Source organism: Mauremys reevesii, unplaced genomic scaffold (assembly GCF_016161935.1).
Source record: "Mauremys reevesii isolate NIE-2019 unplaced genomic scaffold, ASM1616193v1 Contig2, whole genome shotgun sequence".
Taxonomy (NCBI): Eukaryota; Metazoa; Chordata; order Testudines; family Geoemydidae; genus Mauremys; species Mauremys reevesii.
In genome coordinates this window covers 2,999,826-3,026,530 of record NW_024100826.1, presented here as the reverse complement: position 1 = coordinate 3,026,530, position 26,705 = coordinate 2,999,826, and the positions used below count along the sequence as shown (strand labels likewise).

Genomic DNA, 26,705 nt, shown 5'->3' with positions numbered 1-26,705 from the left:
GCTACTCCCCTCATCAGGGAGGAGTACAGAAGTTTATCTTAAGAGCCCTTTAGGTCGACGGAACGGGGTTGGTTGTGTGGATACAGTCATTTTTAAATCAACCTAATGCAGCTAAATTCGATCTAACCCCGTAGTGTAGACGAGGCCATGGACAGGTCACAGTCTGTCAGTTTTCGTTTACTGCCTGTGACCTGTTCGTGACGTTTACTAAAAATACTCATAAATAAAATGTAGCCTTAGTCATGAGCAGTCTATTGACCTGTCTTATTCTGACAATTGATTAACCCTTTATTATAACATGCACCCCTTTTAAAATCAAATGGAATGATATAAAGTGTGATCATAGAGATAAATTTACATATGCACTGTCACACTTGCCACTATTGAACTAAAATTTGAATTAACTGGTAAAGGGAGTCAGTTGTTTTGCACTAACTGCCAGTGCAGGGGCATTTGTGGGTAGTGTCACGTGATTTGAATAGATACAAATGGAATGGCTACATGCATACTTTTCATATTGCTTAGCCCAACCTTTTGAGAGCCTGCTCTCATGTTGAGAAACACTTTTTAAAATAACTGATTTTTGTTGAATCCCCTTTTGAGATTTCTGCTGGTTGAGGGAGGCTACCTTGCTGAAGATCCCTACTCTTACATTTCAAGGGTGCATAGTTGATGAGAGGAAGAGATATTCAGTCCTCCTGCAGTATTTATAAACGTCCTTTCTGGTTTGCCCTTGGTTCCTTTAGGTGAATCAGATTAACTGAAATGTTTCACCACACAAGCCTTTTAAAAATAACTTCAGGTGCAGCTGTATACCAGCAGAACAGCATGTTGTCAAGGGCGACTGTGACAGTACCTTTGCTATGGGCTACCTGCTATCTTCAAACCTCCCTGGTGGTAGTTTTTCTGAGACATGTTACAGAGGTAAAAGCTGAAAAATCTGCTTTGTTTTCTTACAAAGTGTAATCCATCCCATGAAGCCCTGTGAAATGGGAGTGATCAGAGCCACTTGGACACACACAACTGATGCTAAAAAGCTTCCTTATTTGAAAAAGGGAGGTTAAAAACTACCTGCTGCTGAACATTGGCCTTTACCTGCTGCCGAAATAATGTGTTTCCTATACAGGGAAAGAGCTGCTGCTGAATGCTCCATCTGTTGTTATTCAGCTGCCTGCTCCATATCTATCAAGTGCTGGTGACTGGCAGCAGGGGTTTGTCATGGGTTGGGGGTAGAAATGAGGCTCTGTTCTTAGGAAATCATCCTTATAAGACTCCTGTTCAATCTGCAGTGTGTGTGATGGGTGACATCTCCTGCACTCACTAGTAACCAAAGCATTTCTCCAACTTTTGAAAAGGAGCCCGCTTTCAAGAAAACAAAATCAATTCCCCCTCCCCCCCACCCCCCATGTGAGCAAGGCAGCACAGGAGAATCTGCACTGTCACTGTTGTGTGCTCTCCCCCCATTACCAGGTAGGCCTTCACATTTTACCTTGCCCTCCCAGGCTTTGTGCAAATGCTGAGTTACAGTGCTGTGACTGCTTTTTAAAAGAGATTCTATTTGTGTGCTTTCTCCTTTCAGACTTCTATTGATATATTAACCACTGTTGTGAGGAATACGAAACCTCCTCTTTCCCAGCTCTTGATCTGCCAAGCATTCCCTGCGGTGGCTCAGTGCAGCCTGCACACGGATGACAATGCTACCATGCAGGTAACGTCTATAGGGAAGGGGAAGGGACTGCAGGGTCATGTCAGTCCAAAGTGTTGGATGACACAAGTCAGTCACTTGACATGCTTTATCTAGTCTTTAAGGGGTCATTTTGCCTTTTGGGGGTTCTGTCTGACCCCACCAGCAGCCACACTGGCAGTTTGCCAGAAGCCTGAGTGCCATTCCTATCTTTTATAAATAATTGTTGCCATCCTCATTTTGGTGTCTATGGTGAGTTTTGCTGACCCTCCTTTTAACTGACAGGTCAGGACCAGTCTTGGTCTTTTCTCTTTAGGACTCTGGAGCGTGCCAGGAACATGTCCTTTTTTCCCCTTGTAATTAACCTGCCTGGCCAAGGCTTTCTGTCAAAGCAGCCTCAGCATGGGGAGCCCAGGCCTTGCTTCAGAGTAGGCAAGTCTCCCCTGTTAATTCAAGTGGAGGAAAACAGGAGGCAAGGGGAAAAACAGATTTGATCCCAATTCCCCTCTTGCCCCAGTTGGCAGCATTCATCAAAGGAAAGTGGCTAAAGAAGGAGGGGGAGTGGAAATGTTCAGGGCAGGCTTCACTGCTTGCCATTGGTCTCTGATTTCCTCAGAACACCTAACTCTCTCTGAGTAGTGGTTGCTTTTCTGCTGCTCCCCTGTCCTGGCCAGTTCCTGCCTCACCATATTTTCTTCCTTTTCCCCTCCACCAAACTCCCAGAGCCTTTGCAGGTGAGCAGGAAAGGGGCACCAGCAGCTTTTGTCCTCTATCAGTAGCTACTGCTGCTGCCTGATGAGCAGGGGCGGCTCTAGAAATCGGGCTGCCCCAAGCAGCGCGGAGCGCTGCGCCGCCCTTCCCTGGTCCCGCAGCGGGTCCCCTCTTCCCGCGGCTCCGGTTGAGCTCCTGCCGGCATGCCTGCGGCAGGTCCACCGGAGCCCGGGACGAGCGGACCTGCCGCAGTCATGCCTGCGGGAGCTCAATCGGAGCCGCGGGAAGACGGGACCCGCCGCAGTCATGCCTGCGGCAGGTCCGCTCGTCCCGGGCTCCGGTGGACCTGCCGCAGGCATGCCGGCGGGAGCTCCACCGGAGCCAAATGCCGCCCCCCCGGGAAACGGCCACCCCAAGCGCCTGCTTGGCGCGCTGGTGTCTAGAGCCGCCCCTGCTGATGAGGTCATCAGAGCAGCTCTAAGCAAGGAATTGGGACTTTCAAGGTTATAGGAAGCAAGGCCTTTTGACCCTTCCAACTCCTGAAACATGTTTGTGAATAGACCAAGGTGGGTCAGTTACTCACCCTGGCCTTCAAACAGAGAAAAGCAACGTTGTGGTTCCGTTTCTCACATGGGTGTGGCCCATGAAAACAGGTCCCACTGAGCAGTGCTCCAGCGAGAATAAGGTGAATACAGTGTGCTGGATTGCTGCACTGCAGTCTTTTTTGAAAATAGAGAGCTTTACTGTAGAAATCTGGATCATATTTGTCCCTCATGCTGCTCTCTAGCTGCCCCGGACTATAGCTGTTCAGAATCTCTTGGAATGTATCTGCATACTAGATTAATGAAACAGAATTGCAGATACTTGCACTCTAGGTCTTATGAGCACTGGGTCTCTCACAACTTCCACCATTTTACCCATCACACGCATCTTGTCTACTAATTCTTTCTTCCTGTGTAAAGTTCTTTGTGCTGTGGTGAAATGGGTGTTCTCTTTGGTTACTTGGGGGTGCCCACAACATATACAATTGATTTTGAGAATCTGACAGTTCTAACACACAGTAATTCTCTCTCTTGTATTCAGAATGGTGGTGAGTGTCTGCGTGCGTACGTCTCAGTAGCACTAGAACAGATTGCACAATGGCATGATGAGCAAGGCCACAATGGGCTGTGGTATGTCATGCAGGTGGTGAGCCAACTCCTGGATCCCCGGACCTCAGAGTTCACAGCTGCTTTTGTGGGCAGACTAGTCTCCACACTGATTTCCAAAGCAGGAAGTGAGCTGGGAGAAAACCTGGACCAGATTCTGAGAGCAATCCTTAGCAAAATGCAACAAGCAGAGACGCTCAGTGTAATGCAGGTGAGCAGGCTGGGAGGCCCACTGAAAGCAGTGGTTCAAAGTGTCAGGAAGAGAAACACTGCCTGTCACTGAAGTACAAGTTTACATACATGCCTGTGTATCCACTGCCTATGCAATTGCAGATTCTAGGTATGCTACAAAAATGGTTATCCTGTGGACATAGTTCTTGCCCTGAGGGATCAGAGGAATATGAATTTAAAGCCTTTCATCACACATATTGTTAGCTATCTCCTGACTTTGGCACTTCCTACTGACATTTCAGTTGAGGTGTACTTGAGAGCTAGGAATATCACTTAGTCTCTTCTAGAAGTTGAGTGGTGTTTTCTTAGAGAACAGTAAATAGGCAATTATCAAGCAGAAGTAGAGAGATGATGTTACCACTGTATAACACAGTAGTGAAGCCATTACTGGAATACTATGTCTTGTTTTATTTGTTATACAGAACAATGCTGGTAAACTGGGGCTCATTCAAATATATTTTAATGCAGCCAAGTGCAAGGCCACCTAAGAAAAAAGAATGTAGGTCCCAGCTGCATTCTAATAAACAGAAACAGAGGCTATTTTAAAAACTTAGATTCCTGCTTTTCTTATTAAAGTTTAAGAATATTGTTCATTTTTAACTGCTTGGTCTTTGAGTCAGAACCTTAGAAAGCTACACCGTGTAACCAAAACCTGAAAGTTTTAGAAAGGTGAGCAGTGCGGTTACTAAGCCAAGTGGTTCATCTCCACTGGAGAAGTGCTATTGGGTTGGGTTTCATGAGAAGGGGGAATGAGGATAGTCTTGTGGTGAAGGCACTGGGCTAGGACTTGGGAGATAGGCTCTTACCCCTTTTCCAGTTGAGGCACAGACATTAAGTCACTTGCCTACAGACATACACAGAGCCTTTCTCCCACTCTGTCTTTCTTGTCTGTTTAGGTTGGAAGCCCTTCAGGGCAGGGACTGTCTCTGTCTGTATGTACAGCATCCAGCACAATGGTGCCCTGATCTTTATTGCATCTTCTAGGTGCTACCATGATGTAAATTATTATTTTTTCTGGTGGAGAGCCCAGTGCCACCTCTGCTGGTTTAGTCATTTTTGTCCTTGTGGGTTTCAGATGCAGGTGAGAAGTTTAGCTTGTCCTGTCTCATTCTGTGGGCTAAATAAGGTGGCAAGCACTCACTCCTTGTCTAATTTGCTTGCTTTCTTGGCTAGTGGACAGGCTTGCAGGGATCTGTAAGCTTTTTAGTGTTAGCAAACTCATGAAGCCTCTAGGGGTGGTGGTAAAGAGAAAACACTTAATTGTTGGGTTATTACATATGTACAGCTAGTGTTACTTTTTTTTTTTTTTTTTTTTTTTAAGTCCTTGATCATGGTATTTGCTCACCTGGTTCACTCCCAGCTGGAGCCCTTGTTAGAGTTCCTGAGTAGTCTCCCTGGGCCAACTGGCAAGCCTGCTTTGGAATTTGTAATGGCTGAATGGATGAGTCGGCAGCATTTGTTCTACGGACAATATGAAGGCAAAGTCAGGTAAGATAGTGCAAGCATTTGGGTTATAGACTATCTCTACAGCATGCTAGCTGCTTGCCCCCTTATATTTTGTAGCTAGGTGCATAGGGTGGTGGGGTAAATTGTAAGCCACCTGGAACAAGAAACCAATTCTGCTCCAATACTGGACTGAAATTTCTTCCTCCTTTGCTGTCAGATTGTACTAAATGGCAGCTCTGTATATGGAGAGGGAGGAAAAGGATAGCTTTTTTTGACACGGTAACAAGCCAGGCGGGGGAGTGTAGACATGGTATATCTTGACTTTAGCAAAGCTTTTGATCCTGTCTCGCATGACCTTCTCATAAACAAACTAGGGAAATGCAGTCTAGATGGTGGGTAAAACTGATCAGAAAACCATTCCCAGGGAGTAGTTATCAGTGGTTCACAGTCATGCTGAAAGGGCATAATGAGTGGGGGGATCAATTCTGGGTCTGGGTCTGTTCCATATCTTCATCAATGATTTAGGTAATGTCATAGAGGGTGCACTTTTATAAAGTTTGCGGACGATATCAAGCTGGGAGTGGTTGCAAGTGCTTTGGAGTATAGAATTAAAATTCAAAATGATCTGGACAAACTGGAGAAATGATCTGAAGTAAATAGGATGAAATTCAATAAGGACAAATGCAAAGTACTCCATTTAGGAAGGAGCAGTCAGTTGCACACATACAAAATGGGAAATGACTGCCTAGGAAGGAGTATTGTGGAAACGGATCTGGGAGTCATAGTGGATCACAAACTAAATATGAATCAACAGTCTAACACTGTTGCAAAAAAAAAGCGAACATCATTCTGGGATGTATTAGCAGGAGTATTGTAAGCAAGACATGAGAAGTAATTCTTCTGCTCTAATCCATGCTGATTAGGCCTCAACTGGAGTATTCTGTCCAGTTCTGGGCACCATGTTTCAGGAAGGATGTGAACAAATTGGAGAGAATCCAGAGAAGAGCAACAAAAATGATTAAAGGTCTAGAAAACATGACCTATGAGGGAAGATTGAAAAAATTGGGTTTGTTTAGTCTGGAAAAGAGAAGACAAAGAGGGGACATAACAGTTTTCAAGTACATAAAAGGTTGTTACAAGGAGGAGGAAGAAAATTTTTTTTTCTTAATCTCTGAGGATAGTACAAGAAGCAATGGGCTTAAATTGCAGCAAGGGAGGTTTAGGTTGGACATTAGGAAAAACTTCCTAACTGTCAAGAGTGTTTAAGCACTGGAATAAAGTGCCTAGAGAGGTTGTGGGATCTCCATCATTGGAGATTTTTAAGAGCAGGTTAAACAAACACCTGTCAGGAATGGTCTAGATAATTAGTCCTGCCACAAGTGCAGAGGGCTGGACTAGATGACCTCTCGAGGTCCCTTCCAGTTCTATGATCCCAGGATCAGGTACAGAGGCATCTCGATCTGGTCTGTTCCTCCCTCCTGTCATGACCTGGGACTGTTAATAAACATGACAAAATAAAGTTTATCCCCAGTGCAGCACATATAGAATCATAGAATCTCAGGGTTGGAAGGGACCTCAGGAGGTCATCTAGTCCAACCCCCTGCTCAAGCAGGACCAAACCCAACTAAATCATCCCAGCCAGGGCTTTGTCAAGCCTGACCTTACAATGAGAGACTAAAGCTCAGTTTATTCGGTTTATCAAAGGGAAGGCTAACAATGGTTTAACCGTGGGCTAGAAGTACCTACTTCGGGAGCAGATTTCTGATGAGAGGGCTGTTTAGCAGACAAAGACATAACAATATCCCATGGCTGGAAGCTGAAGCTAGATACACCTCTACCCTGATATAGCGTTATCAGGAGCCAAAAAATCTTACCACGTTATAGGTGAAACTGCGTTATATCAAACTTGCTTTGATCCACCGGCGCTCGCAGCCCGCCCCCCCCCCCCCCCCCCCCGAGTGCTGCTTTACCGCGTTATATCCGAATTCGTGTTATATCGGGTTGCGTTATATCGGGGTAGAGTTGTAGTATCAAACTAAACATAAGGTTCGCATTTTTATCAGTGAGGGTAACTAACCATTGGAACAACTTACCTAGCGATGCAGTGGATTCTCCATCGCTTTAGATCTTTATATCAAAATTGGGTGTCTTTCTAAAAGATCTGCTCTAGCTCAGCCAGAAGTTTTTGCTTGATGTAGCAATCACTGGTTGAAATTCTATGGCTTTTGTTATGCAGGAATTCAGAGAAGATGATTATAATGATCCCTCTGTCCCTTAAAACTTATTTTAATCAAAGAAGTAAGGAGAGGCAAAGATATAGAATCACTGGGGCAGGTGGAGAGGTTAGGGTTGGAGAGAAGGCAAGAGACTACTGGGGCTGTGGTGGAGAAGGAGGTGAAAGTGTTGGGAAGGGGGAAGGGCAACTTGTCTGGGCTCCCATTTGAGAAGGCTCCCAAGACAAGTGGTGTTGCGACTTGGCACACAGGGTTGCAGCGCCTCTCAGGTCTGGCTCGGTGGCCCTTCGGTCACAATGGAGGGGCAGCTGGACTAAATCTGAATGATGCCATGACCCCACTTGCTGGGAGTACGGACCTGAGCCCAGTCTTGCAGGACAGGAGCCAAGCTGCTGCTGCAGGTTGAGAGTGTTGCAGACTCAGTCTTCAGCGCCCCCACCCACCCCCCAAGACCTCCCCTCAATGGTCATTTTTTGGAAGGACCGGGGGGGGAACCTCAGTTTCAGTTTTTCTGGGCCCCCAAAAACTTCTGCAACCTTGGCTAGTGCAGGGCAAAATGAGGGGTGATCCCTGTGGACTGAATTTTCTTTTTGATGAAGTATGCAAGTTCTTGTCACACAGGGCATGTGAGGAAGAAATTTGATTTGCTTGACCCATTTGATGTAACCACTTATGTCAGTGAGCATTTGACTTTTATGGGGTTGTTACCATCTTGAAGTTATGAATAAATTGAAGCTTTAGTTGTATAGCTAATTTATTACACCCACTATACCAGCATTTATCAAATGGGGTGCTGACCTGAAAGGGGGTTGCAAAACTGTGATAGGAGGGTCGTGAGAGCAGCGGCTGCTGGCTGGGCACCTAGCTCTGAAGGCAGCACCACTGCCAGCAGCTGCGCAGAAGTATGGGGTGGCATAGTAGGGAAAAAAGGTGGAGAACACCTGCACTATACCCTTAGTGCTTTGAGAAGTTGGGGTCAATTTTTTTTATTTTCAGTTTTTAACACAGTAGTAATTTTTGAAGAACATGAAAACATTGTGGAAAACAAATGTATGCAGAGCCCCCAGCCACTTCTACCTTGTAGCCTCTCTTCCTCCTACCCTGTTCCCTTTTGTTGTTGTCTTCTCTCATAACGTCAGGACTGTTCATAGACTGTAAACTTCTGACCTGGGACTGTCTTATTCTTCTTCGAGTGATTGCTCAGGTGTATTCCACTATAGATGTGCGTGCTCGCCACGTGCACCGGTGCCGGAAGTTTTTCCCTTAGCAGTGTCCGTAGTGGAGGAGCACCGCTGCGACCCTGGAGTGGCGCCAACATATCACGCCATAAAGGGGGCTGCACGCTCTCTCCACCCTCAGTTCCTTCTTGCCGCCAGTGAAGGTAGTCAGAACTTGCTCCAGCCTAGGCTGCAGCATTATAGCCTTAGTGGTATCCAGTCTTTGGAAAACTTCCTTGCTGAACTTTCTCTTGCGAAGCCTGGCTTGAGGCATGCCCCATGGCCTAGGCTTCAAGTCGTGCGACTCCTGTCACAACTCCATGCCCAGAAGCGATCCACACAGTCAGTGTCTTCGCTGTCTGGGCAAGGCTCACATTAGTGAGAAGTGTAAGATCTGCCGCTCCTTCAGGCCGTGAACAAAGAAGGAGCGTGAGATCCAACTCCGAGCTCTCCTCATGGAGTCGGCATTGACCCCAGCACCGGCGTGTCGAGCCGACCCCGCGCCCGGCACCTCATCTTCGGTATGCAGCGAAGTGCTTCCGGTGTGCCGTACTGATTCTGCGCCCGGTACAGTGTCCCTGGCGCGCAGTGAGGTGCCGTTGACGAGCTGGCACTGCTCCCCACCTAAACAAGGGAAGACTCAGCGTCGCCGAGAGAAAGAGAGGGGTGAGGCCAGACCCAAGTTGGGCAGCCCACGATCCCCATCGGGACATAAACCTCCGACTCGTGCTGAGTGGAGTAGTCCAGTCCCGTCCGCGCAAGCCTCGCCCAAAGTAGGCATGCCATCGATACCAGAGGCAGCTCAGGCCGCGCATGATATTCTGGTGCTTCCGGTGCCGGGTGTGCCGCCTCAGTTGGGCCCCCAGTCCCATGGAAAGCCGCCCTTGGGCACCCATCAGCCCTCCCCGGAGGTGTCGGAGTTCGAGGCACCTTCCCGGGTCGAGGTGCCGAGTAGAGCCCCGCAACGGACTTCGACTCCGAGTCCCGGCTCTTCAGTGAGCAGATCTCACTCCTCCAGTCTCGGACGCCGTCGAGGAGGTGACAAGAGACGACGCCGTTCCTCCTCCAGCCAGTCCGAGAGGAACAGATCTCGACGCCATACTCAAACGCCCGCCGTTACAGAGGCCATGCTCAGAGTGCGTCCCGAGAGTCCCTGGCACCAAGGCGCCGTGGTTGCAGGTGCTGCAGAGAGTCCAGAGATACTTCCTCCAGGTCGAAGTCTCGGGGCGGGAGCTGTCATGTCAGAGACCGCTCCATTCGTTCCTATGACACTGTGTGTTCCTCCAGGACTTCGGCATCATCATGCAGCCGTCTCCCCAAGCCGCACCGCACCGCATCACCAACCAACCCTGCCGGCGCCCGAGGCGACTCATTTCCAAGCCGTTCCCTGGCAAGGACAATGGTGCCACTGGGCACTGTGGCCTCAGGTTCCTGCACAGCTGAGACCTCGCTCCATGGCGAGAGCCTCTCATGGCTGCCCTGCGTCACCTCCCCGGCACCGGGATCTGACCCTGGGCGCCAAACCCCCAGCACCGACTCCGGCACCGGACCCGGACGTCAAGCCCACGATGCCGTCGGTAGCTGAAGGCACTGCACCATCCACCTCTTCGGCAGCGGGTGATTCAGTTGCGGTACCGCCTCCCTCTTCCCAAGAGGATTTCAAGGCACGTCAGGAGCTGCTTAGGAGGGTGGCAGCAAATCTCGAGCTCCGGGCCGAGGAGATGGAGGGACCCTCCGATAACCTCTTCAAGGTCCTCGCCTCCTTGGTACCGGGGCGTGTGGCGCTCCCATTCCATCGGGGAGTAGCCATCATCACCACTGGCCTCTGGCAGACCCCGGCTTCCCTTGCGTCAATTTCCAAAAAGGCCGAGAGGAAGTACTTCGTCCCCACAAAGGGTCACGAGTACCTATACACCCACCCAGCTCCTAACTCCTTGGTGGTAGAGTCGGTCCACCACCATGAGCAGAATGGCCAGCCCACGCCTACACCAAAAGACAAGGATGCTCGTAGACTGGACACCTTTGGGAAAAAGGTTTATTCATCTGCGAGTTTCCAGTTCAGAGTGGCCAACCACCAGGCACTGCTGAGCCGGTCTGAGTTTAATCTCTGGAGTTCCCTCTCTAAGTTTGAGCCCCTTCTTTGGGACAAGGACGGAAAGGCCTTGATTGACAAGGGTGCGGCCATGGCCAAAGCAGCTCTCCAGACGGCTTCAGATGCAGTGGACACAACCGCTCGTACGATGGCTTCCGCAGTCTCCATGCGACGGGTGTCGTGGCTCTCGCTCTTGGGGTTATTGGTCGAGTCCCAGTCTATAATGCAGGACCTGACATTTGATGGCAAGGCCCTGTTTGCAGAACAGACAGACACCCGTCTGCACGGGATGAAGGACTCCCACACCACCCTTCAGATGCTAGGTCTGTACGTCCCTCCCTCTAAGGACAAGCCCAGGCCTCAAACCTCTGCTCCTCTTGTTCGGGGCAGATACGAACCCCCGCCTAAGCGGCAGAGGGAACAAAGGCATCGGTCCCAATGCCAATCCCGTTTGGTCCCACGGCCTGCGACCTCTAAGGCCAGGCAGCCGGGGAAGCGGCGGTTTTGACTCGTTGAGGGGGGTCACCGAGCCTGTTGCCAGTGTTCCCCCCCCCCAGTTAATAAAGTTGCCTTTTATGCACCGTTTATCGGCCTTCCGACTGCAATGGGCCTGTGTAACATTGGACCATTGGTCCTCAGCACCATTTCCCAAGGGTACAGGCTGCAATTTTTTTCCACCCCTCCCAACTGTCCCCCGTCCGGGCAGCCGGCCGGGGTCCTGGAGCATGCCCTCCTCCTCTGTCAGGAGGTGGAGCACCTCTTCTCCTTGGGAGCGGTGGAAAGGGTACCTCGGGAATACCAGGGCAGGGGTTTTTACTCCAGGTATTTATTCATCCCGAAAGCGAAGGATGGGCTCCGGCCCATCCTTGACCTGCGGAATCTCAACCAGTTCCTCATTCGTTGTAAATTCTGCATGGTGTCCCTGGCCTCTTATTCCATTCCTAGACCAGGGGGATTGGTTTACGGTGCTGGACCTCCAGGATGCATATTTTCACATCCACATATTTGAGAGTCATAGGCGTTTCCTCCGTTTCATGGTGAGTCAGGACCATTTCCAGTTTACAGTCCTCCCCTTTGGCCTCTCTACTGCCCCCAGAGTATTTACAAAGTGTATGGTTGTCGTGGCTGCCCACCTCTGGAAAAAAGGCTGCAAATCTTTCCCTACCTCGACGACTGGCTGCTCAAGGGTCGGTCTCAGTCTCTGGTGCAGCAGCACATGCGCGTCCTGCTAAACACCTGTGCAGCTCTCGGCCTACTGGTAAATGATGAGAAATCCACCTTAATCTCGGTTCAGTGCATAAGCTTTATAGGGGCGCTGCTGGATTCCTGGGTGGCCATAGCCTCCCTTCCACAGGACAGATTCAAGACGCTCAAAGCGCTCATCGCCTCGGTCATGGCCTTTCCGGTGACCACGGCACGGGTGTGCCTGCAAATCCTTGGCCACATGGCAGCATGCACCTATGTGGTGCGACATGCCAGGCTTCGGATGAGGCCCCTTCAGCTCTGGCTGGCCTCCCCGTACTCCCAGGTTAGAGACAGCCTGGACAAGGTGGTCACGCTGCCGCCCGGGGTGGTGTCAGATCTCCAGTGGTGGTCCCTCCCGAGCAACATGCTCCAGGGTATCCCCTTCCGAGAGCCCCCTCTGTCACTAGACCTAGTGTCAGACGCCTAGGACCTAGGCTGGGGAGCCCACATGGGCGATATCAGGACCCAGGGCATGTGGTCACCAGAGGAACTAACCCTGCACATAAATGTCAGGGAGCTCAGGGCCGTACGCCTGGCGTGCATGGCCTTTTGCCAGCACATACAAGGGAAGGTGGTCAGAGTCCTTACGGACAACGCGACGCCATGTATTACATCAACAAACGGGGGGGCACGTGTTCCCAGGCCTTATGCCAGGAAACCCAACTCCTGGTGGGAGTTTTGTATAGCCCACAACGTACTTCTTCAGGCTTTGTACCTGCCTGGCAAGAGCAACACGCTCGCAGACCGCCTGAGCAGGGTGTTCTCGGAGCAGCTCGAGTGATCCCTGCACAGGGGAGGTAGCCAGGTGGATATTCCTACAGTGGGGTGCTCCCCAGGTAGACCTGTTCTCCACCACCCAGAATCGACAGCATCTTCGATTCTGCTCCAGAGCGGGAGGAGGCAAGGGGGCGATATCGGATGCGTTCCTACTCCCATGGTCGGGGCCCCTGTTGTACACCTGCTCCATGGTTAAATGAGGAGGAAGGGAGGTGTTCTGAGGATGTGAGGAAGGTCCTCCTGGAAAGTAGGAAACCCTCCACACGTCTAACCTACCTGGCTAAATGGTCTAGGTTCTCTAGGTGGGCGAGGGATAGAGGTTCCTCTCCCTCCTCTGCGTCTATCCAGCTTGTCCTTGACTACCTCCTCTCCCTTAGGACCCAAGGGCTGGCGCCCTCTTTGGTCAGGGTGCACCTGGCGGCCATTTTGGCCTTCCATCCCCCAGTGCAGGGCCTGTCTGTGTTCATACGCCAGACCCCCGGTTCTGCTCTGGGACCTGAACCTGGTGCTCTCCCGCCTCACAGGGCCTCCCTTTGAGCATTAGCCACATGCTCGTGGTCTCATCTGTCGTGGAAGGTGGCATTCCTAGTGGCCATCACCTCAGCCCGCCGCGTCTCGGAGCTCAGGGCCCTGACTTCTGCTGTATACGGTCTTCCATAAGGACAAGGTTGAGCTCCACGCTCACTCCACTTTTTTACCAAAGGTAGTCTCGGCTTTTCACATGGATCAGGATATTTTTCTCCTGATCCTCTGTCCTAAACCCCATTCCTCCAATGCGGAACGCCGCATGCACACGTTGGACGTGCGCAGAGCGCTGGCCTTCTACCTGGACAGAACCAGCTCATTTAGGAAGTCCCCCCCAGCTTTTTATTGCTTCGGTCGAGCGCATGAGGGGACGGCCAGTGTCCACCCAGCGCATCTCCCGCTGGATCACCTCGTGCATTTGCACCTGTTACGACCTGGCAGGGGTTCCCCCACCTCCTATTGTAAAGGCGCATTCCACCAGAGCACAAGCCTCGTCAGCGGCCTGTGTGGCTCATGTCCCTATCCAGGACATCTGTAGGACTGCTACGTGGTCCTCTGTCCACACCTTTTCATCGCACTATGTGATCGTCTCCCAAACGAGGGATGACGCCGGGTTTGGTAGGGCGTCACCCCGGTAACCCTTAAAACTTTACATTTAAACTCCTACCCGCCTCCATCAGGTATAGCTTGGAGTCACCTATAGTGGAATACACATGAGCAATCACTCGAAGAAGAAAGGACAGTTAACTGTTTCCGTAACTGGCGTTCTTTGAGATGTGTTGCTCAGGTGTATTCCACGTCCCACCCTCTTTCCCTTCTGTCGGAATTGTCTGGCAAGAAGGAACTGAGGGTGGAGGGAGCGCACTGCCCCCTTTATGGTGTGATATGTTGGCGCCACTCCAGGGGTCGGAGCGGTGCTCCCCCACTACGGATACTGCTAAGGGAAAAACTTCCGGCACCGGTGCACGTGGCGAGCACGCACACCTATAGTGGAATACACCTGAGCAACACATCTCGAAGAACGCCAGTTATGGAAACAGGTAACTGTCCTTTTATCAGCAAAGAGTTCTGTGGCACCTTATAGACTAACAGACGTATTGGAGCATGGGCTTTCGTGGGTGAATACCGACTTCGTCGGATTCACCCAATATGCTACGTCTGTCTGTTAAGGTGCCACAGAACTCTTTGCTGCTTTTACAGATCCAGATTAACAAGGCTACCCCTTTGATACCTGTCCTTTTATCAAGCACCTCACACATTGTGGGCCCAAAATGTGTATAATAGGGCTTTTGAATGAGTAGACGGGTCAGAGGTTGGGACAATATCTATTAAAAGGATTGGGGAACCTTAAACAACGTTTTTACCCCTAAATTGCTGTCTGAGAGGCATCTTCATCATACCACCTTGACCAAGTTGTTGGCCTGCCATGATTTTTAAGATTGGGGATTGATTCTTGGAATTGGGGCAAAGCAGGGGTAATGTGAGTCCTTTGTAATGGATGAAGCAGGGGAAGAAGCCAAAAAGGAGGAGCTCATGTCCCTGAATATCTGTAACTGGAACTTCAGCCCTTTTCATGAGCTGAATAAGCGGGTGTACGTAGAATATTTTTTCATTTTTGAGTTTATATACAACTATAGTGAACTGAACTTTGAGATAAAGCCTGTAAACTAAATAAAGTTATATTTGGTTCATAAATTTTGGATTATGTATAGGACAGAGGGAGACTCATGCGCTACACTTTTCCTCCTCAGTTCTGTAGCGTTGTGTAAACTCCTCCAGTATGGTATCAACAGTGATGACAAGCGCCTGCAGGACATTAGGGTGAAGGGTGAAGAAATATTCAATATGGACGAGGGAATACGCACACGATCCAAATCAGCCAAAAGTAAGTAATCAAATTGCTCTAATAGGGTTGGGTCTATAAATATTACCTTGTGGCACATTTGGAAAGCCTCTACAAGATTTTCTAGGTCTCCTGCAGTTTTGTTGGGTATGTTTTTATAGAGAAAACAGACATTTTTTATTGGAACTTGCCCAAAGTTAGCAAGATTAATATACCTATTAATTGCTTACCAAATTCTTGATTGGGTTTGGGAACATTGTTCTTACACTTCTAATTTAAGATTAGGGGAAATTAAAAGGCTCATGAGGTATGGAGCCCTTTACTGCTATGTCACTAGATCAAATTAATTCCTAGCTGAAGGATCTAAAACTGATACCGTCGGGGTGCTTGGTAACCTCTGTGAAATGAGCGTTCAGTGGACAATATTGGTAATCACAGTAGAGGAAATGAAGGACTGATTTGCCCAATGAGACTGAAGTTACCACCATTAGGTGGTAGAGGATACTTTACATCAGGGGCATGGCTCATGGGAGTGGGGGGCAGCTTAGTAGAAACTTGCACTATGGTCATGCTCCCCCTAAAGGACTTCAGTCTCTAGTGCGTTCAGCCCAGCATCTTTAATCAGCATTACATTTAATTTAAAATAAGTGTTTCTCCTGATAGTTGGGAACCCACTGGCCTAGACTATTTACCATTGTGGGCTGCATATGCAGCTCTCTGTGTTGTGTGGGCTGCATCCACACAGTATATATACTACCTCTATGGCAGTGGTCTCCAAACTTTTTTGATCACGCACCCCTATCAGTAAAAAATTTTTGAGCACGCACCCCCTGCCGCACCGAAGCGCCACAAAAAAAAAATTAACTCAGACTCCCACCCAAACTGCCGAAGTGCAAAAAAAAAAAAAATAGCCGCTTGGACTCCCTCCCTCTGCCGCGCACCCCCAAGGATCCTCTTGCACACCCCACTTTGGAGACCACTGCTCTATGGCCCTGAGGATGTCACATGGGCTGCAGTTTTGTTCTAATTGGGCCCTGTGGGCTAAGAACCACTGGTCTAGGCTTTTTAGTGAGTTTCCTTTGTAGAGATCTGTAGTAGTAATTGTATTGTGGTAGGCCCTAGTGGCCCCTGCACTCAGTTGGGGGAGGGCACTACACACCCGTGAAAAACTGTTCCCTGCCCTGCAGAGCTCTCTAGCTAAGACTTCAGTCCTGCACCTCATATTTCTGGGCCCAAGGATCTGCTCACAGGTGACAGGATTGAGATCTTAGAAAGTAACAGGTGGAGCTGCATTGGAGAATACAGGATGTAAGCAGCAGTTGCAACACACTTGCTGTCTCGTCACTGAAAAAAGCTACAGGAACTTTGTCTGGATAAACACTTTATCACAGAGAATAACTGCCACCACTTCTTTGTTTCACAAGATCTTAGTTTCTTAGAGAGGAAATGAGATTCTCTGTGTAACATACATTTACTCAGTCTCACTAGGCTTGTCACTCTGAGATGTCTCATCTGGGGCACTAAAACTTAATATTTAACTCCAAGTGTACTAGTTTTATTGAGAAGTTTTATTGTACCTTCTCCCCCACTCAAAGGCACTCCCCCTCTGCCTGCCAGTCACTTTGCCAACCCCACAGTGTAACTCTGATTGAGACACTGGGCAACAGGCATTAACATCGGTACCTAATAAATAAGTAGCATTGGATTGAGATGACAATAGTGCTGGCTTCAGCTACAGGAAAGTAAAGGAATTGTTTGAACAGTTTTTTGTTTGGTAAAATAACTTTGATTTTTGTATCGTTTCTGCCCCTGTGTTTTAGTGACAAGGGTTACCGCTCCAAGGTGACTATGCTGTGTGTTGGCCCGGTACTCATTTGAATGACATGTGATGATGCCTCCTGCTCCCATGGAAGTCAGTGGCAAAACCCTGATTGGTTTTAATAATAGTAGGATTAAGTCCCTAAATTAAAGATTGGGTTTGGGACCCAAATGCTGATCCTTAGCATCGTTCTAGACTGCCAGGCTAAAGCAATTTCTCAGCATTGCTATGTCTGAGTTACTGTCACATGTCACAAATGTTCATTAGACCCTGTTCTTTAAGTGAGGCCCTGACTCATTATTCTTTGAAGCTTTCAGTTTTATCCACTTTACAATCCAAGTCAGAAACTTTAGCTTTATTCTAATATTTAATCCAAATAGAACTCCCTTTTTTTAATTATCTAACAATCAAACAGAACTCTTGAAAATCTGATTATTACTTAAACCTTTTCCCAGTTCTTTTTGATTTTTTGGGCCTGATTCAGAATTAGTAAGTATTTTGGGTCCTTCCACTATCTTTGTTTCTTTTTTGCCTTCAGAGTTTTTGTTTCATGCATCAATGTTGCATAACCATGAAGAGGAAGGTGAGCCACGTAAGAATTCAATATGTGCACAATTGTTAAATTTTGATGTAACTTTGGTCCTGCTCAGTTTGTTGTATTTAAGAGGTTTATTAATCTGAAACTAATGTCCTAAAGAGAGTTCAGATGAAGCAATAGGCTACATATTTATATTACCAGTAGCACCTGAGACCCCAACTGAGATAGGAGCCCAGTTGTGCAAACACATAAGAGTCAGCACCTGCCTCAAATAGCTTACAATGTAAATAGATAATACAATATTACTTCCACTACCCTACTCTTTATCTCCGTTTTTGCAGATGGAGAACTGAGATGCATTTGTTCCATCATTAGTTAAAGTCTCTCTCTGGAGTGCAGCTCTTCAGTATTTGCCCTTACACTTTTTACTGGTATTAGGCAGATAGTGGAGTTGAATTCAGATTTGGTTGATACAAGATTTTGTCCTCCAGGTCCTTCATCAACTTCAGACAGAAAACAAGAATTTTCAAAAGCGTCTAGTATCAGAGGGGTAACCGTGTTAGCAGGGGCAGCTCTAGGATTTCCGCTGCCCCAAGCACGGCGGCACGCCGCGGGGGGCGCTTTGGCGGTCGCCGGTCCCGCAGCTGTGGTGGACGTCCCACAGACGTGCCTGCGGAGGGTCCGCTGGTCCCGTGGCTCCGGTGGACCTCCTGCAGGCATGCCTACGGATGCTCCACAGCAGCCGTGGGACCAGCGGACCCTCCGCAGGCACGTCTGCGGGAGGTCCACCGCAGCTGCGGGACCAGCAGACCCTCCGTAGGCATGCCTGCGGGAGGTCCACTGGAGCCGCCTGCTGCCCTCCCGCGGGACGCCGCCCCAAGCGCGCACTTGGCGCGCTGGGGTCTGGAGCCGGCCCTGCGTGTTAGTCTGGATCTGTAAAAGCAGCAAAGAGTCCTGTGGCACCTTATAGACTAACAGACGTATTGGAGCATGAGCTTTCGTGGGTGAATACCCACTTCGTCGGATGCAACGAAGTGGGTATTCACCCACAAAAGCTCATGCTCCAATACGTTTGTTAGTCTATAAGGTACCACAGGACTCTTTGCTGCTTTTACAAAAGCGTCTAGTGACTTTGGGTGCCTCAGTTTGTGGCTGCCCCACTGGAGATGTATTATAGGAGTCCAACGTTCAGAAGTGCTGACTGCTTATCCCCTTAAGAGGTGTGTCAAGTTGAGTTCCCAAAATCACTAGTCTCTTTAGAAAATCTTAGCTTAATTTATTAATTTATAATTTAGTCAGTAATTGGATATATCTACACTACGGGATTATTCCGATTTTACAGAAACTGTTTTTTTAAAACAGATTGTATAAAATTGAGTGCACGCGGCCACACTAAGCACATTAATTCGGCGGTGTGCGTCCATGTACCGAGGCTAGCGTCGATTTCCGGAGCGTTGCACTGTGGGTAGCTATCCCGTAGCTATCCCATAGTTTCCGCAGTCTCCCCCGCCCATTGGAATTCTGGATTGACATCCCAATGCATGATGGGGCAAAAACAGTGTCACGGGTGATTCTGGGTAAATGTCGTCACTCAATCCTTCCTCCATGAAAGCAACGGCAGACAATCATTTCGCGCCCTTTTTCCCTGGATTGCCTGGCAGCGCCATAGCATGGCAACCATGGAGCTTGTTTTGCCTTTTGTCACTGTCACCGAATGTGTACTGGATGCTGCTGAAAGAGGCGGTACTGCAGTGCTACACAGCAGCATTCATTTGCCTTTGCAAGGTAACAGAGACGTTTACCATCCCTATTGCACCATCTGCCATTGTAAATTGGCGATGAAATGATGGTTATCAGTCATTTTGCACCGTTTGCATTTGGAAATTGGCGATGACGGTTATCAATCCTTTTGTTCTTCTTCGAGTGATTGCTCCTATGCATTCCAGTCAGGTGTGCGTGCCGTGCGTGCACGGCTCTCCGGAACATTTTTACCCTAGCAACTCCGGCGGGCCGGCTGGCGCCCCCTGGAGTGGCGCCGCTATGGCGCCTGTTATATACCCCAGCCGGCCCGTCCGCTCCTCAGTTCCTTCTTACCGCCCGTGACGGCCAGTTGGAACTGTGGAGTGCTCTCTGTCCTCCACAACCCTAGCTCTCGCTACTCTTTCTGTACATAGGTTTTTTTTTTTTTTTTCATTACTTAGTGTAGATAGTTTATTCAGTTAGTTAGTTTTAGGATTAGGATAAGGGGGGGTTTCCCCCCCTTTTCCTCTACCGGTGCGGGCTCATGCCCAAGGCATCGGGCTTTAAGCCCTGCGCATCTTGCCAGCGGCATATGCCAGTCGGGGATCCGCACAACTCCTGTCTCCGTTGCCTCGGGGAGAGTCACAGGACAGATAAGTGCCCTATCTGTTCGGCATTTAAGCCCTGGACGCGTAAGGAGCGGGACATTCGCCTGAAGCAGCTCCTGATAGAGGCATCGCTCCAGCCCCCGGCACCGACCGCGCCGGCACCGAGGGCTTCATCGGCGCGTAGCGCACCGGCGGCCCCGAGCCGCTCCGGCACCGAGGCTCCCCGACCTCAGCCAGCGGCACCGACGACCCGGCACCACTCCCTCTCGCCTTCCAGGAAGCGTAAGCCGGCGAAGGCAGCTGCAAAGACCCATGCTCAGGGTCAAGAAGCCCAGCCAATACCACCACCTACGGTACCGGCTGTGACCGTGCACAGGACGTGCACCGTGCCGTTGCCTCCGGCGCTGCAAGGGCCGTCGAGTCCGGCACCGCCATGCTCCCCGGCGCCGACCGCGGTTGAGCTGCAGCTGCCATCCACGCCTGAGACTTTCTCAACGGCGCGAGAGCTCATAGAGCTCACAGAGGCACCGAGCCTCCGGCCCCCGGCACCGCCAGTGCGGGCTGTTGTATCGGCGGGGAAGCCGGCGATGATGACTCGGCCCCCTTCTCCGGACGGACGGCACAGACGGCGGTCCCGGTCTCGTTCCCGGTCCCGTCGAAGGTCACCGTCCCGCCGCTCCAGATCCCGGCACCGCTCGCCATCGCGGTACCGGTCTCCATCTCGACGCCTGTCGCAGTCCCGGTACCGTTCAACATCACAGTACCGGTCGCACTCCCGGCGTCGCTCCAGGTCCCGATTGCCTTCGCGTCGGCACCGACGGAGGTCCACTTCCCGGCACCGTGGCCGGCACCGTGACTCTCGCAGCCGCTCCTGACACCGCCAGTCCAGATCCCGGTCGAGCTCCCGGCACCGGTCGAGCTCCCGGCACCGCGGCGGACGTTGGTCTCGGTCACCATCCCGGTACCGTGATGACCGGCACCGATCCTCGGCACCGTCCGGGGACAGACTGCCACTTTCGACGGCGCAGTCTATCAGCGCCTCTGCACCCCCTTGGCCATCTCGCCCCGCGTCGTTCGCGTCCGGGGCAGGCAGCAACGGGCATCTCCCGCCTGCTCTACAGGGTCAACCTCAGGGTGCACAGCAGTGGGGCTTCTGGGTCCCCTGGGCCCAATACGAGACTCAAGGGGTGCCTGTCCCCCCAAGGGCCCCTGCCTCCGAGCGCAGAGTACCAGAGGCCACCTTAAGTCGACCACCCCCTTCGCCACCGGGTTCGGTTTCGATACCGCCTGACCCCCAGAGGCACCTTCAGCCCGAGCCAGCCGACCAACCGCTAGAAGATCCATCTACGGAGGCTGTAGTCCAGGGCTTATCCTCCTCGTCGTCTCCAGACGAGGCGGTGGCGGGAGCATCTGCCACAGATCCGCCACCAATAGACTTGAGGGCCCACCAAGACCTGCTTCGCCGCGTGGCAAAGGCCATCGATCTCCCCGTGGTGGAGGTCAAGGAGGACGAGGACCCAGTAACGAACGTCATTGGAGCGGAGGCTCCAGTACGGGTGGCCTTACCGTTCATCCGTACAATCCAAAAGAACGCCACGACAATCTGGCAGTCACCGGCGTCCGTCCCTCCTACTGCCAGCGGTCGGCGAAAGTACTCCGTCCCCCCCACGGGATATGAGTATTTGTATACTCACCCGACCCCAGACTCGTTGGTCGTCCAGTCGGTCAACGACAGGGAGAGGCATGGTCAGCCCGCCCCAGCGCCGAAGTCTAAGGAGGCGAGGCGGATGGATCTGTTGGGCCGCAAGGTCTACTCTGCTGGCGGTCTGCAACTTCGGATTGCCAATCAGATGGCTCTCCTCGCCAGGTACGCCTATGACATCATGGTGTCCCTGGTGAAGTTTACAGAGCTGCTCCCACCAGGAGTTCTCGGCGCTGTTGGACGAAGGGAAAAAATCTTCCAGGTCCTCCATCCAGGCCGCTCTTGACTCCGCGGACTCGGGAGCAAGGACCCTGGCCTCAGGAGTGACTATGCGGCGCATCTCCTGGCTGCAGTCCTCCACCCTACCACCGGAGGTGCAGTACATGCTGCAGGACCTGCCTTTTGATACTCAGGGCCTGTTCTCCGAAAAAACTGATTCCCGGATCCAGACCCTGAAGGACGGTCGCATAGCCATCCGCACTCTCGGGATGCATACACCGGCAACACAGCGCAGGTCCTTCAGGCAGCAACCCTCCCGGCCTTTCGCCCAGCCACGGTACCGTCCCTACAACACCAGGCGGCCTGGCCTAAATCGCCGTCGACCATCTGGCAGCAGACGCAACCAGGCCCAGGCACCTTCCAAGGCCCCCCAAGGGTCCAAACAGGCCTTTTGATGGGACGCCCGGGGACGGCCGATCACTCTCCCTACCGGATCCTACCCTTTTGTTTTACAACCGCCTTTCCCATTTCTTTTCGGCGTGGTCCCAAATAACAACGGACAACTGGGTGCTTCAAACAGTCCAGTCGGGATACCGCCTTCAGTTTGTTTCGCCGCCCCCCCCCTTCCCACCCGCCCTCCCTGTCCCTCTTCAGGGACCCCTCTCATGAGCAACTCCACTTTCAAGAGGTCCAGTCTCTTGTTGAGCGTGGGTGCCATAGAGGCAGTGCCTCAAGACAGGCGGGGCAGGGGATTCTATTCCCGTTATTTCCTCATCCCCAAAGCGAAAGGAGGGCTACGTCCTATCCTGGACCTTCGAGAGCTGAACAAATATCTGCTCAAGCCCAAGTTTCGCATGGTCACCCTGGGGACCATCATTCCCTCTCTGGATCCGGGAGACTGGTTTGCCACCCTCGACATGAAGGACGCGTACTTCCATGTCGCGATCTACCCTCCCCATCGACGTTACCTGCGTTTCGTGGTGAACAACGCACACTACCAGTTCGCAGTGTTGCCATTCGGCCTATCCACCGCACCGAGGGTGTTTACCAAGTGCATGGCAGTGGTTGCCGCAGCCCTCCGCCGTCGTCAGATACACGTCTACCCGTATCTCAACGACTGGCTGGTTCGCGGAACGTCTCGGCAGCTGGTAATGGACCAGATGACAGAAATCCTGTCTCTATTTCACCGGCTCGGTCTTCTCATCAATGCCGAGAAGTCCTCCTTAATTCCGTCGCAGCGGGTGGAGTTCATTGGAGCGGTTCTCGACTCCAAGTTGGCCAGGGCCTGCCTACCGCGCGCTCGGCACCAGACACTGGTCTCCATTATTCAAGACCTTGTCATCTTTCCTACCACGACGGTGCGATCCTGCCTCCGCCTCCTGGGCGACGTGGCATCCTGTACGTATGTCACTGCGTACGCGCGGCTCCACCTTCGCCCGTTCCAGTCCTGGCTAGCGTCGGTGTACCGCCCGCATCGAGCCCTGGTTGACATGGTGGTCACGGTCACCAAGCCAACCCTACTACGGTGAGTAACCGTCTTTACCGTCTGCTGCTGTCATGGGTGCTCCTGGCTGGCCTCGCTGAGGTCGGCCGGGGACGCATGGACAAAAATGGGAATGACTCCCCGGGTCATTCCCTTCTTTATGTTTTGTCTAAAAATAGAGTCAGTTCTGCCTAGAATATGGGGCAAGTGTACTAGAGAACCAGAGAGCACAGCTGCTCCGGGTCAGAGCCCTAGAGATCCCGCAGAAATGATGAGCTGCATGCCATTCTAGGGGGTGCCCCTGCAACAACCCCACCCATTGCTTCCCTCCTCCCCCAACCCTCCTGGGCTACCGTGGCAATGTCCCCCCATTTGTGTGCTGAAGTAGTAAAGAATGCAGGAATAAAAAACACTGAGTTTTTAGTGAGATAAAATGAGAGGGAGGCAGCCTCGAGCTGCTATGATAGCCCAGGCAGGACATTAAAGGGTGGGGGGCGGGGAGAGGAGCGCAGCCTCCAGCTGCTATGATAGTCCAGGGAGTACAGAATCTTCTTTAGACGTGAAAGGGGGCGGGGGGGCTGATGAAGCTCAGCCTCCAGCTGCTATGATGAGGACGGTTACCAAGCCTTCTGTACCGTCTGCCGGGAATGACCAGGAGTCATTCCCATTTTTACCCAGGCGCCCCCGGCTGACCTCACCGAGGCCAGCCAGGAGGAGCACTCACGGGCTGATGATGACGATGGATACCAGTGATTTTGCACCGTCTGCCACCAGGAAGGGGATGCTGGTGTTTAGCGCTGCAGCACCCCGTCTACCAGCAGCATGCAGTAGACATAGGGTGACATTGAAAAAAGGTGAGAAATGATTTTTTTCCCTTTTCTTTTGGGGGGGAAGGGTGTAAATTGAATACATACACCCTGAAACACCCGGGAAAATGTTTTTGACCCTTCAGGCATTGGGAGCTCAGCCAAGAATGCAAATGCTTTTCGGAGACTGTGGGATAGCTGGAGTCCTCAGTACCCCCTCCCTCCCTCCATGAGCGTCCATTTGATTCTTTGGCTTTCCGTTACGCTTGTCACGCAGCACTGTGCTGAGTCCCTGCTGTGGACTCTGTCTATCATAGCCTGGAGATTTTTTCAAATGCTTTGTCATTTCATCTTCTGTAACGGAGCTCAGATAGAACAGATTTGTCTCCCCATACAGCGATCAGATCCAGTATCTCCCGTACAGTCCATGCTGGAGCTCTTTTTGGATTTGGGACTGCATCACCACCCGTGCTGATCGGAGCTCCACGCTGGACAAACAGGAAATGAAATTCAAAAGTTCATGGGGCTTTTCCTGTCTACCTGGCCAGTGCATCCGAGTTCAGATCACTTTCCAGAGCGGTCACAATAGTGCACTGTGGGATACCGCCCGGAGGCCAATACCGTCGAATTGCGGCCACACTAACCCTAATCCGACATGGCAATACCGATTTCAGCGCTACTCCCCTCGTCAGGGAGGAGTACAGAAATTGGTTTAAAGAGCCCTTTATATCGATATAAAGCGCTTCGTTGTGTGGACGGGTGCAGGGTTAAATCGGTTTAACGCTGCTAAATTCGGTTTAAACGCGTAGTGTAGACCAGGCCATTGTGATGACAATCAAACATTTTAATATTGGCGAAAGAGGACTGAAGTATTGTATTGTACAGGCAGCTGCAGTGCAAGCTTCTTACACGCTGCCCTGCCAGCGCAGCTCAGCCCAGCCCTGACTTTATGTACCGCATTTAGAAGTAGGATATTGTTTTTGTCCTTATTTGTGAAGAGGGGACTTGTAGGACATTCTACATAGACTGTCAAGCAGTTTTCCAATAGTAATATAGATACTACTCCAAGGCAATGTAATTTCAATAATAATCTTGTTTTAAGCTTTAGATTGTTAAGCTTTTGGAATACAGTAACTTCTCACTTAGTCGTCCCAGTTAACATTGTTTCATTGTTGTTTTTGCCGATCAATTACAGAACATGCTTGTTTAAAGTTGTGCAATGCTCCCTTATAACGTTGTTTGGCAGCCGCCTGCTTTGTCCACTGCTTGCAAAAAGAACAGCCCGTTGGAGCTAGCTGGTGGGGGCTTGTACCATGGTGGACCGGCAGCCCCCCTCTCAGCTTTCCACTCCCCTAAGTTCCGTGTGCAGCAGCTGCCAAGCAGGCTATCAATTGCTGGGCAGTTCAGCTCTCTTTCCCCCCAGCCACTGGTGTGTGCTGCTCCTGCCCTCTGCCTTGGAGCTGCTCCCAGAAGCCTCCTGCTTACTGTGCAGTTGGGTGGGGGGAAGTGGTGAGCTAATGTCAGTGTGTCCCCCTCCCCCCCGCTCCTGCCCCCCCATTCCATTACCCCATCTCCACAAAGCAGGGGCGGGGGGACACAACAGGGCTCAGAACCGAGGGAGCTTGCTGGCAGCAGCTGCTGTCTCAACTTGCTGATCTACTTAAAAAGATAGTGTACTTAGAGTGGGGTCAGCATACTCAGTGGGGGCAATGCGCGTCTCTCTCTCTCTCCCTCTCTCTCCATTCATGCTGCCTTGTAGAGTGTGAGGCTACATTAACAACGTGTTAACTCTTGAAGGCTCAGCCGAGTGCTAGTTCATCATTTAGCAGTAATGCATTCCCTGGGAAATATCCCACCCTCTTCCAACCTCTGAATTCACCACCTCAACCAAGCTTCACAATCATCATTGCTGTGTACAGTATTAAATTGTTTGTTTAAAAGTTATAGAGTGTGTGTGTGTGTATGTAGTCTTTTGTCTGGCAAAAAAAAAAGTCCCTGGAACCTAAACCCCCACCCCCATTTACATTAATTCTTATGGGGAAATTGGATTCGCTTAACATCGTTTTGCTTAAAGTAGCATTTTTCAGGAACATAACTACAATGTTAAGCGAGGAGTTACTGTGGTTACTACTTTTGTTGTGTCTGTACAGTCCCTATTGCACAGGTGCCCTGGTACATGATTGGGGTCCCTAAGCATTACTGCAATATAAATAATTCATTACATTGGTGATCTGACCTAGACTGGATTTGAACTAGTAATCTAGATCTGGAAGGCTCTGTATTCCATAACCTGGCTTCTAGGCCATAGTTCCCACTGAGGAAATATTTACACTTTAAAATAAATGTTGAACACAGTTCTTGTGGCCTTTAAGAAACCTGTTTCAAGGACTGTTTGATATGTCTTTTGAATTCACAACCTGAGATTATATAAAAAGAATGGACATATGAGCAACATGAGAACTGTGTTTGCCACCAGTAATGCCCATAGGGAAAGAAAAAAATGAAGTTGGAAAGGCTAATCGCTTTAACCTAGTTCTTCAATCTTTGGCCTGTCAGTCATTTAATGAACAATAATCATCTTTAGTTTTGTCTTGGACCCTTGAAGTCCCAGTGTAGTTGCTAATTGACTAGCTGAAG

General features: G+C 50.6%; 1 protein-coding gene across 3 annotated transcripts in view; it reads left to right on the top strand.

The window, feature by feature from the left end:
• The window catches only part of IPO9 (importin 9), a 183,880-nt gene that overhangs the window by 141,935 nt on the left and 15,240 nt on the right, over nucleotides 1-26,705 (top strand). For 2 of the 3 annotated variants that reach the window (XM_039517957.1, XM_039517958.1), the window contains 4 exons: nucleotides 1,580-1,708; nucleotides 3,479-3,754; nucleotides 5,096-5,262; nucleotides 15,062-15,195. In XM_039517957.1, the coding sequence (XP_039373891.1) occupies nucleotides 1,580-1,708; nucleotides 3,479-3,754; nucleotides 5,096-5,262; nucleotides 15,062-15,195 (706 nt within the window). The remainder of the gene's footprint in view (nucleotides 1-1,579; nucleotides 1,709-3,478; nucleotides 3,755-5,095; nucleotides 5,263-15,061; nucleotides 15,196-26,705) is intronic. The other variant, XM_039517959.1, reaches the window with a different exon arrangement.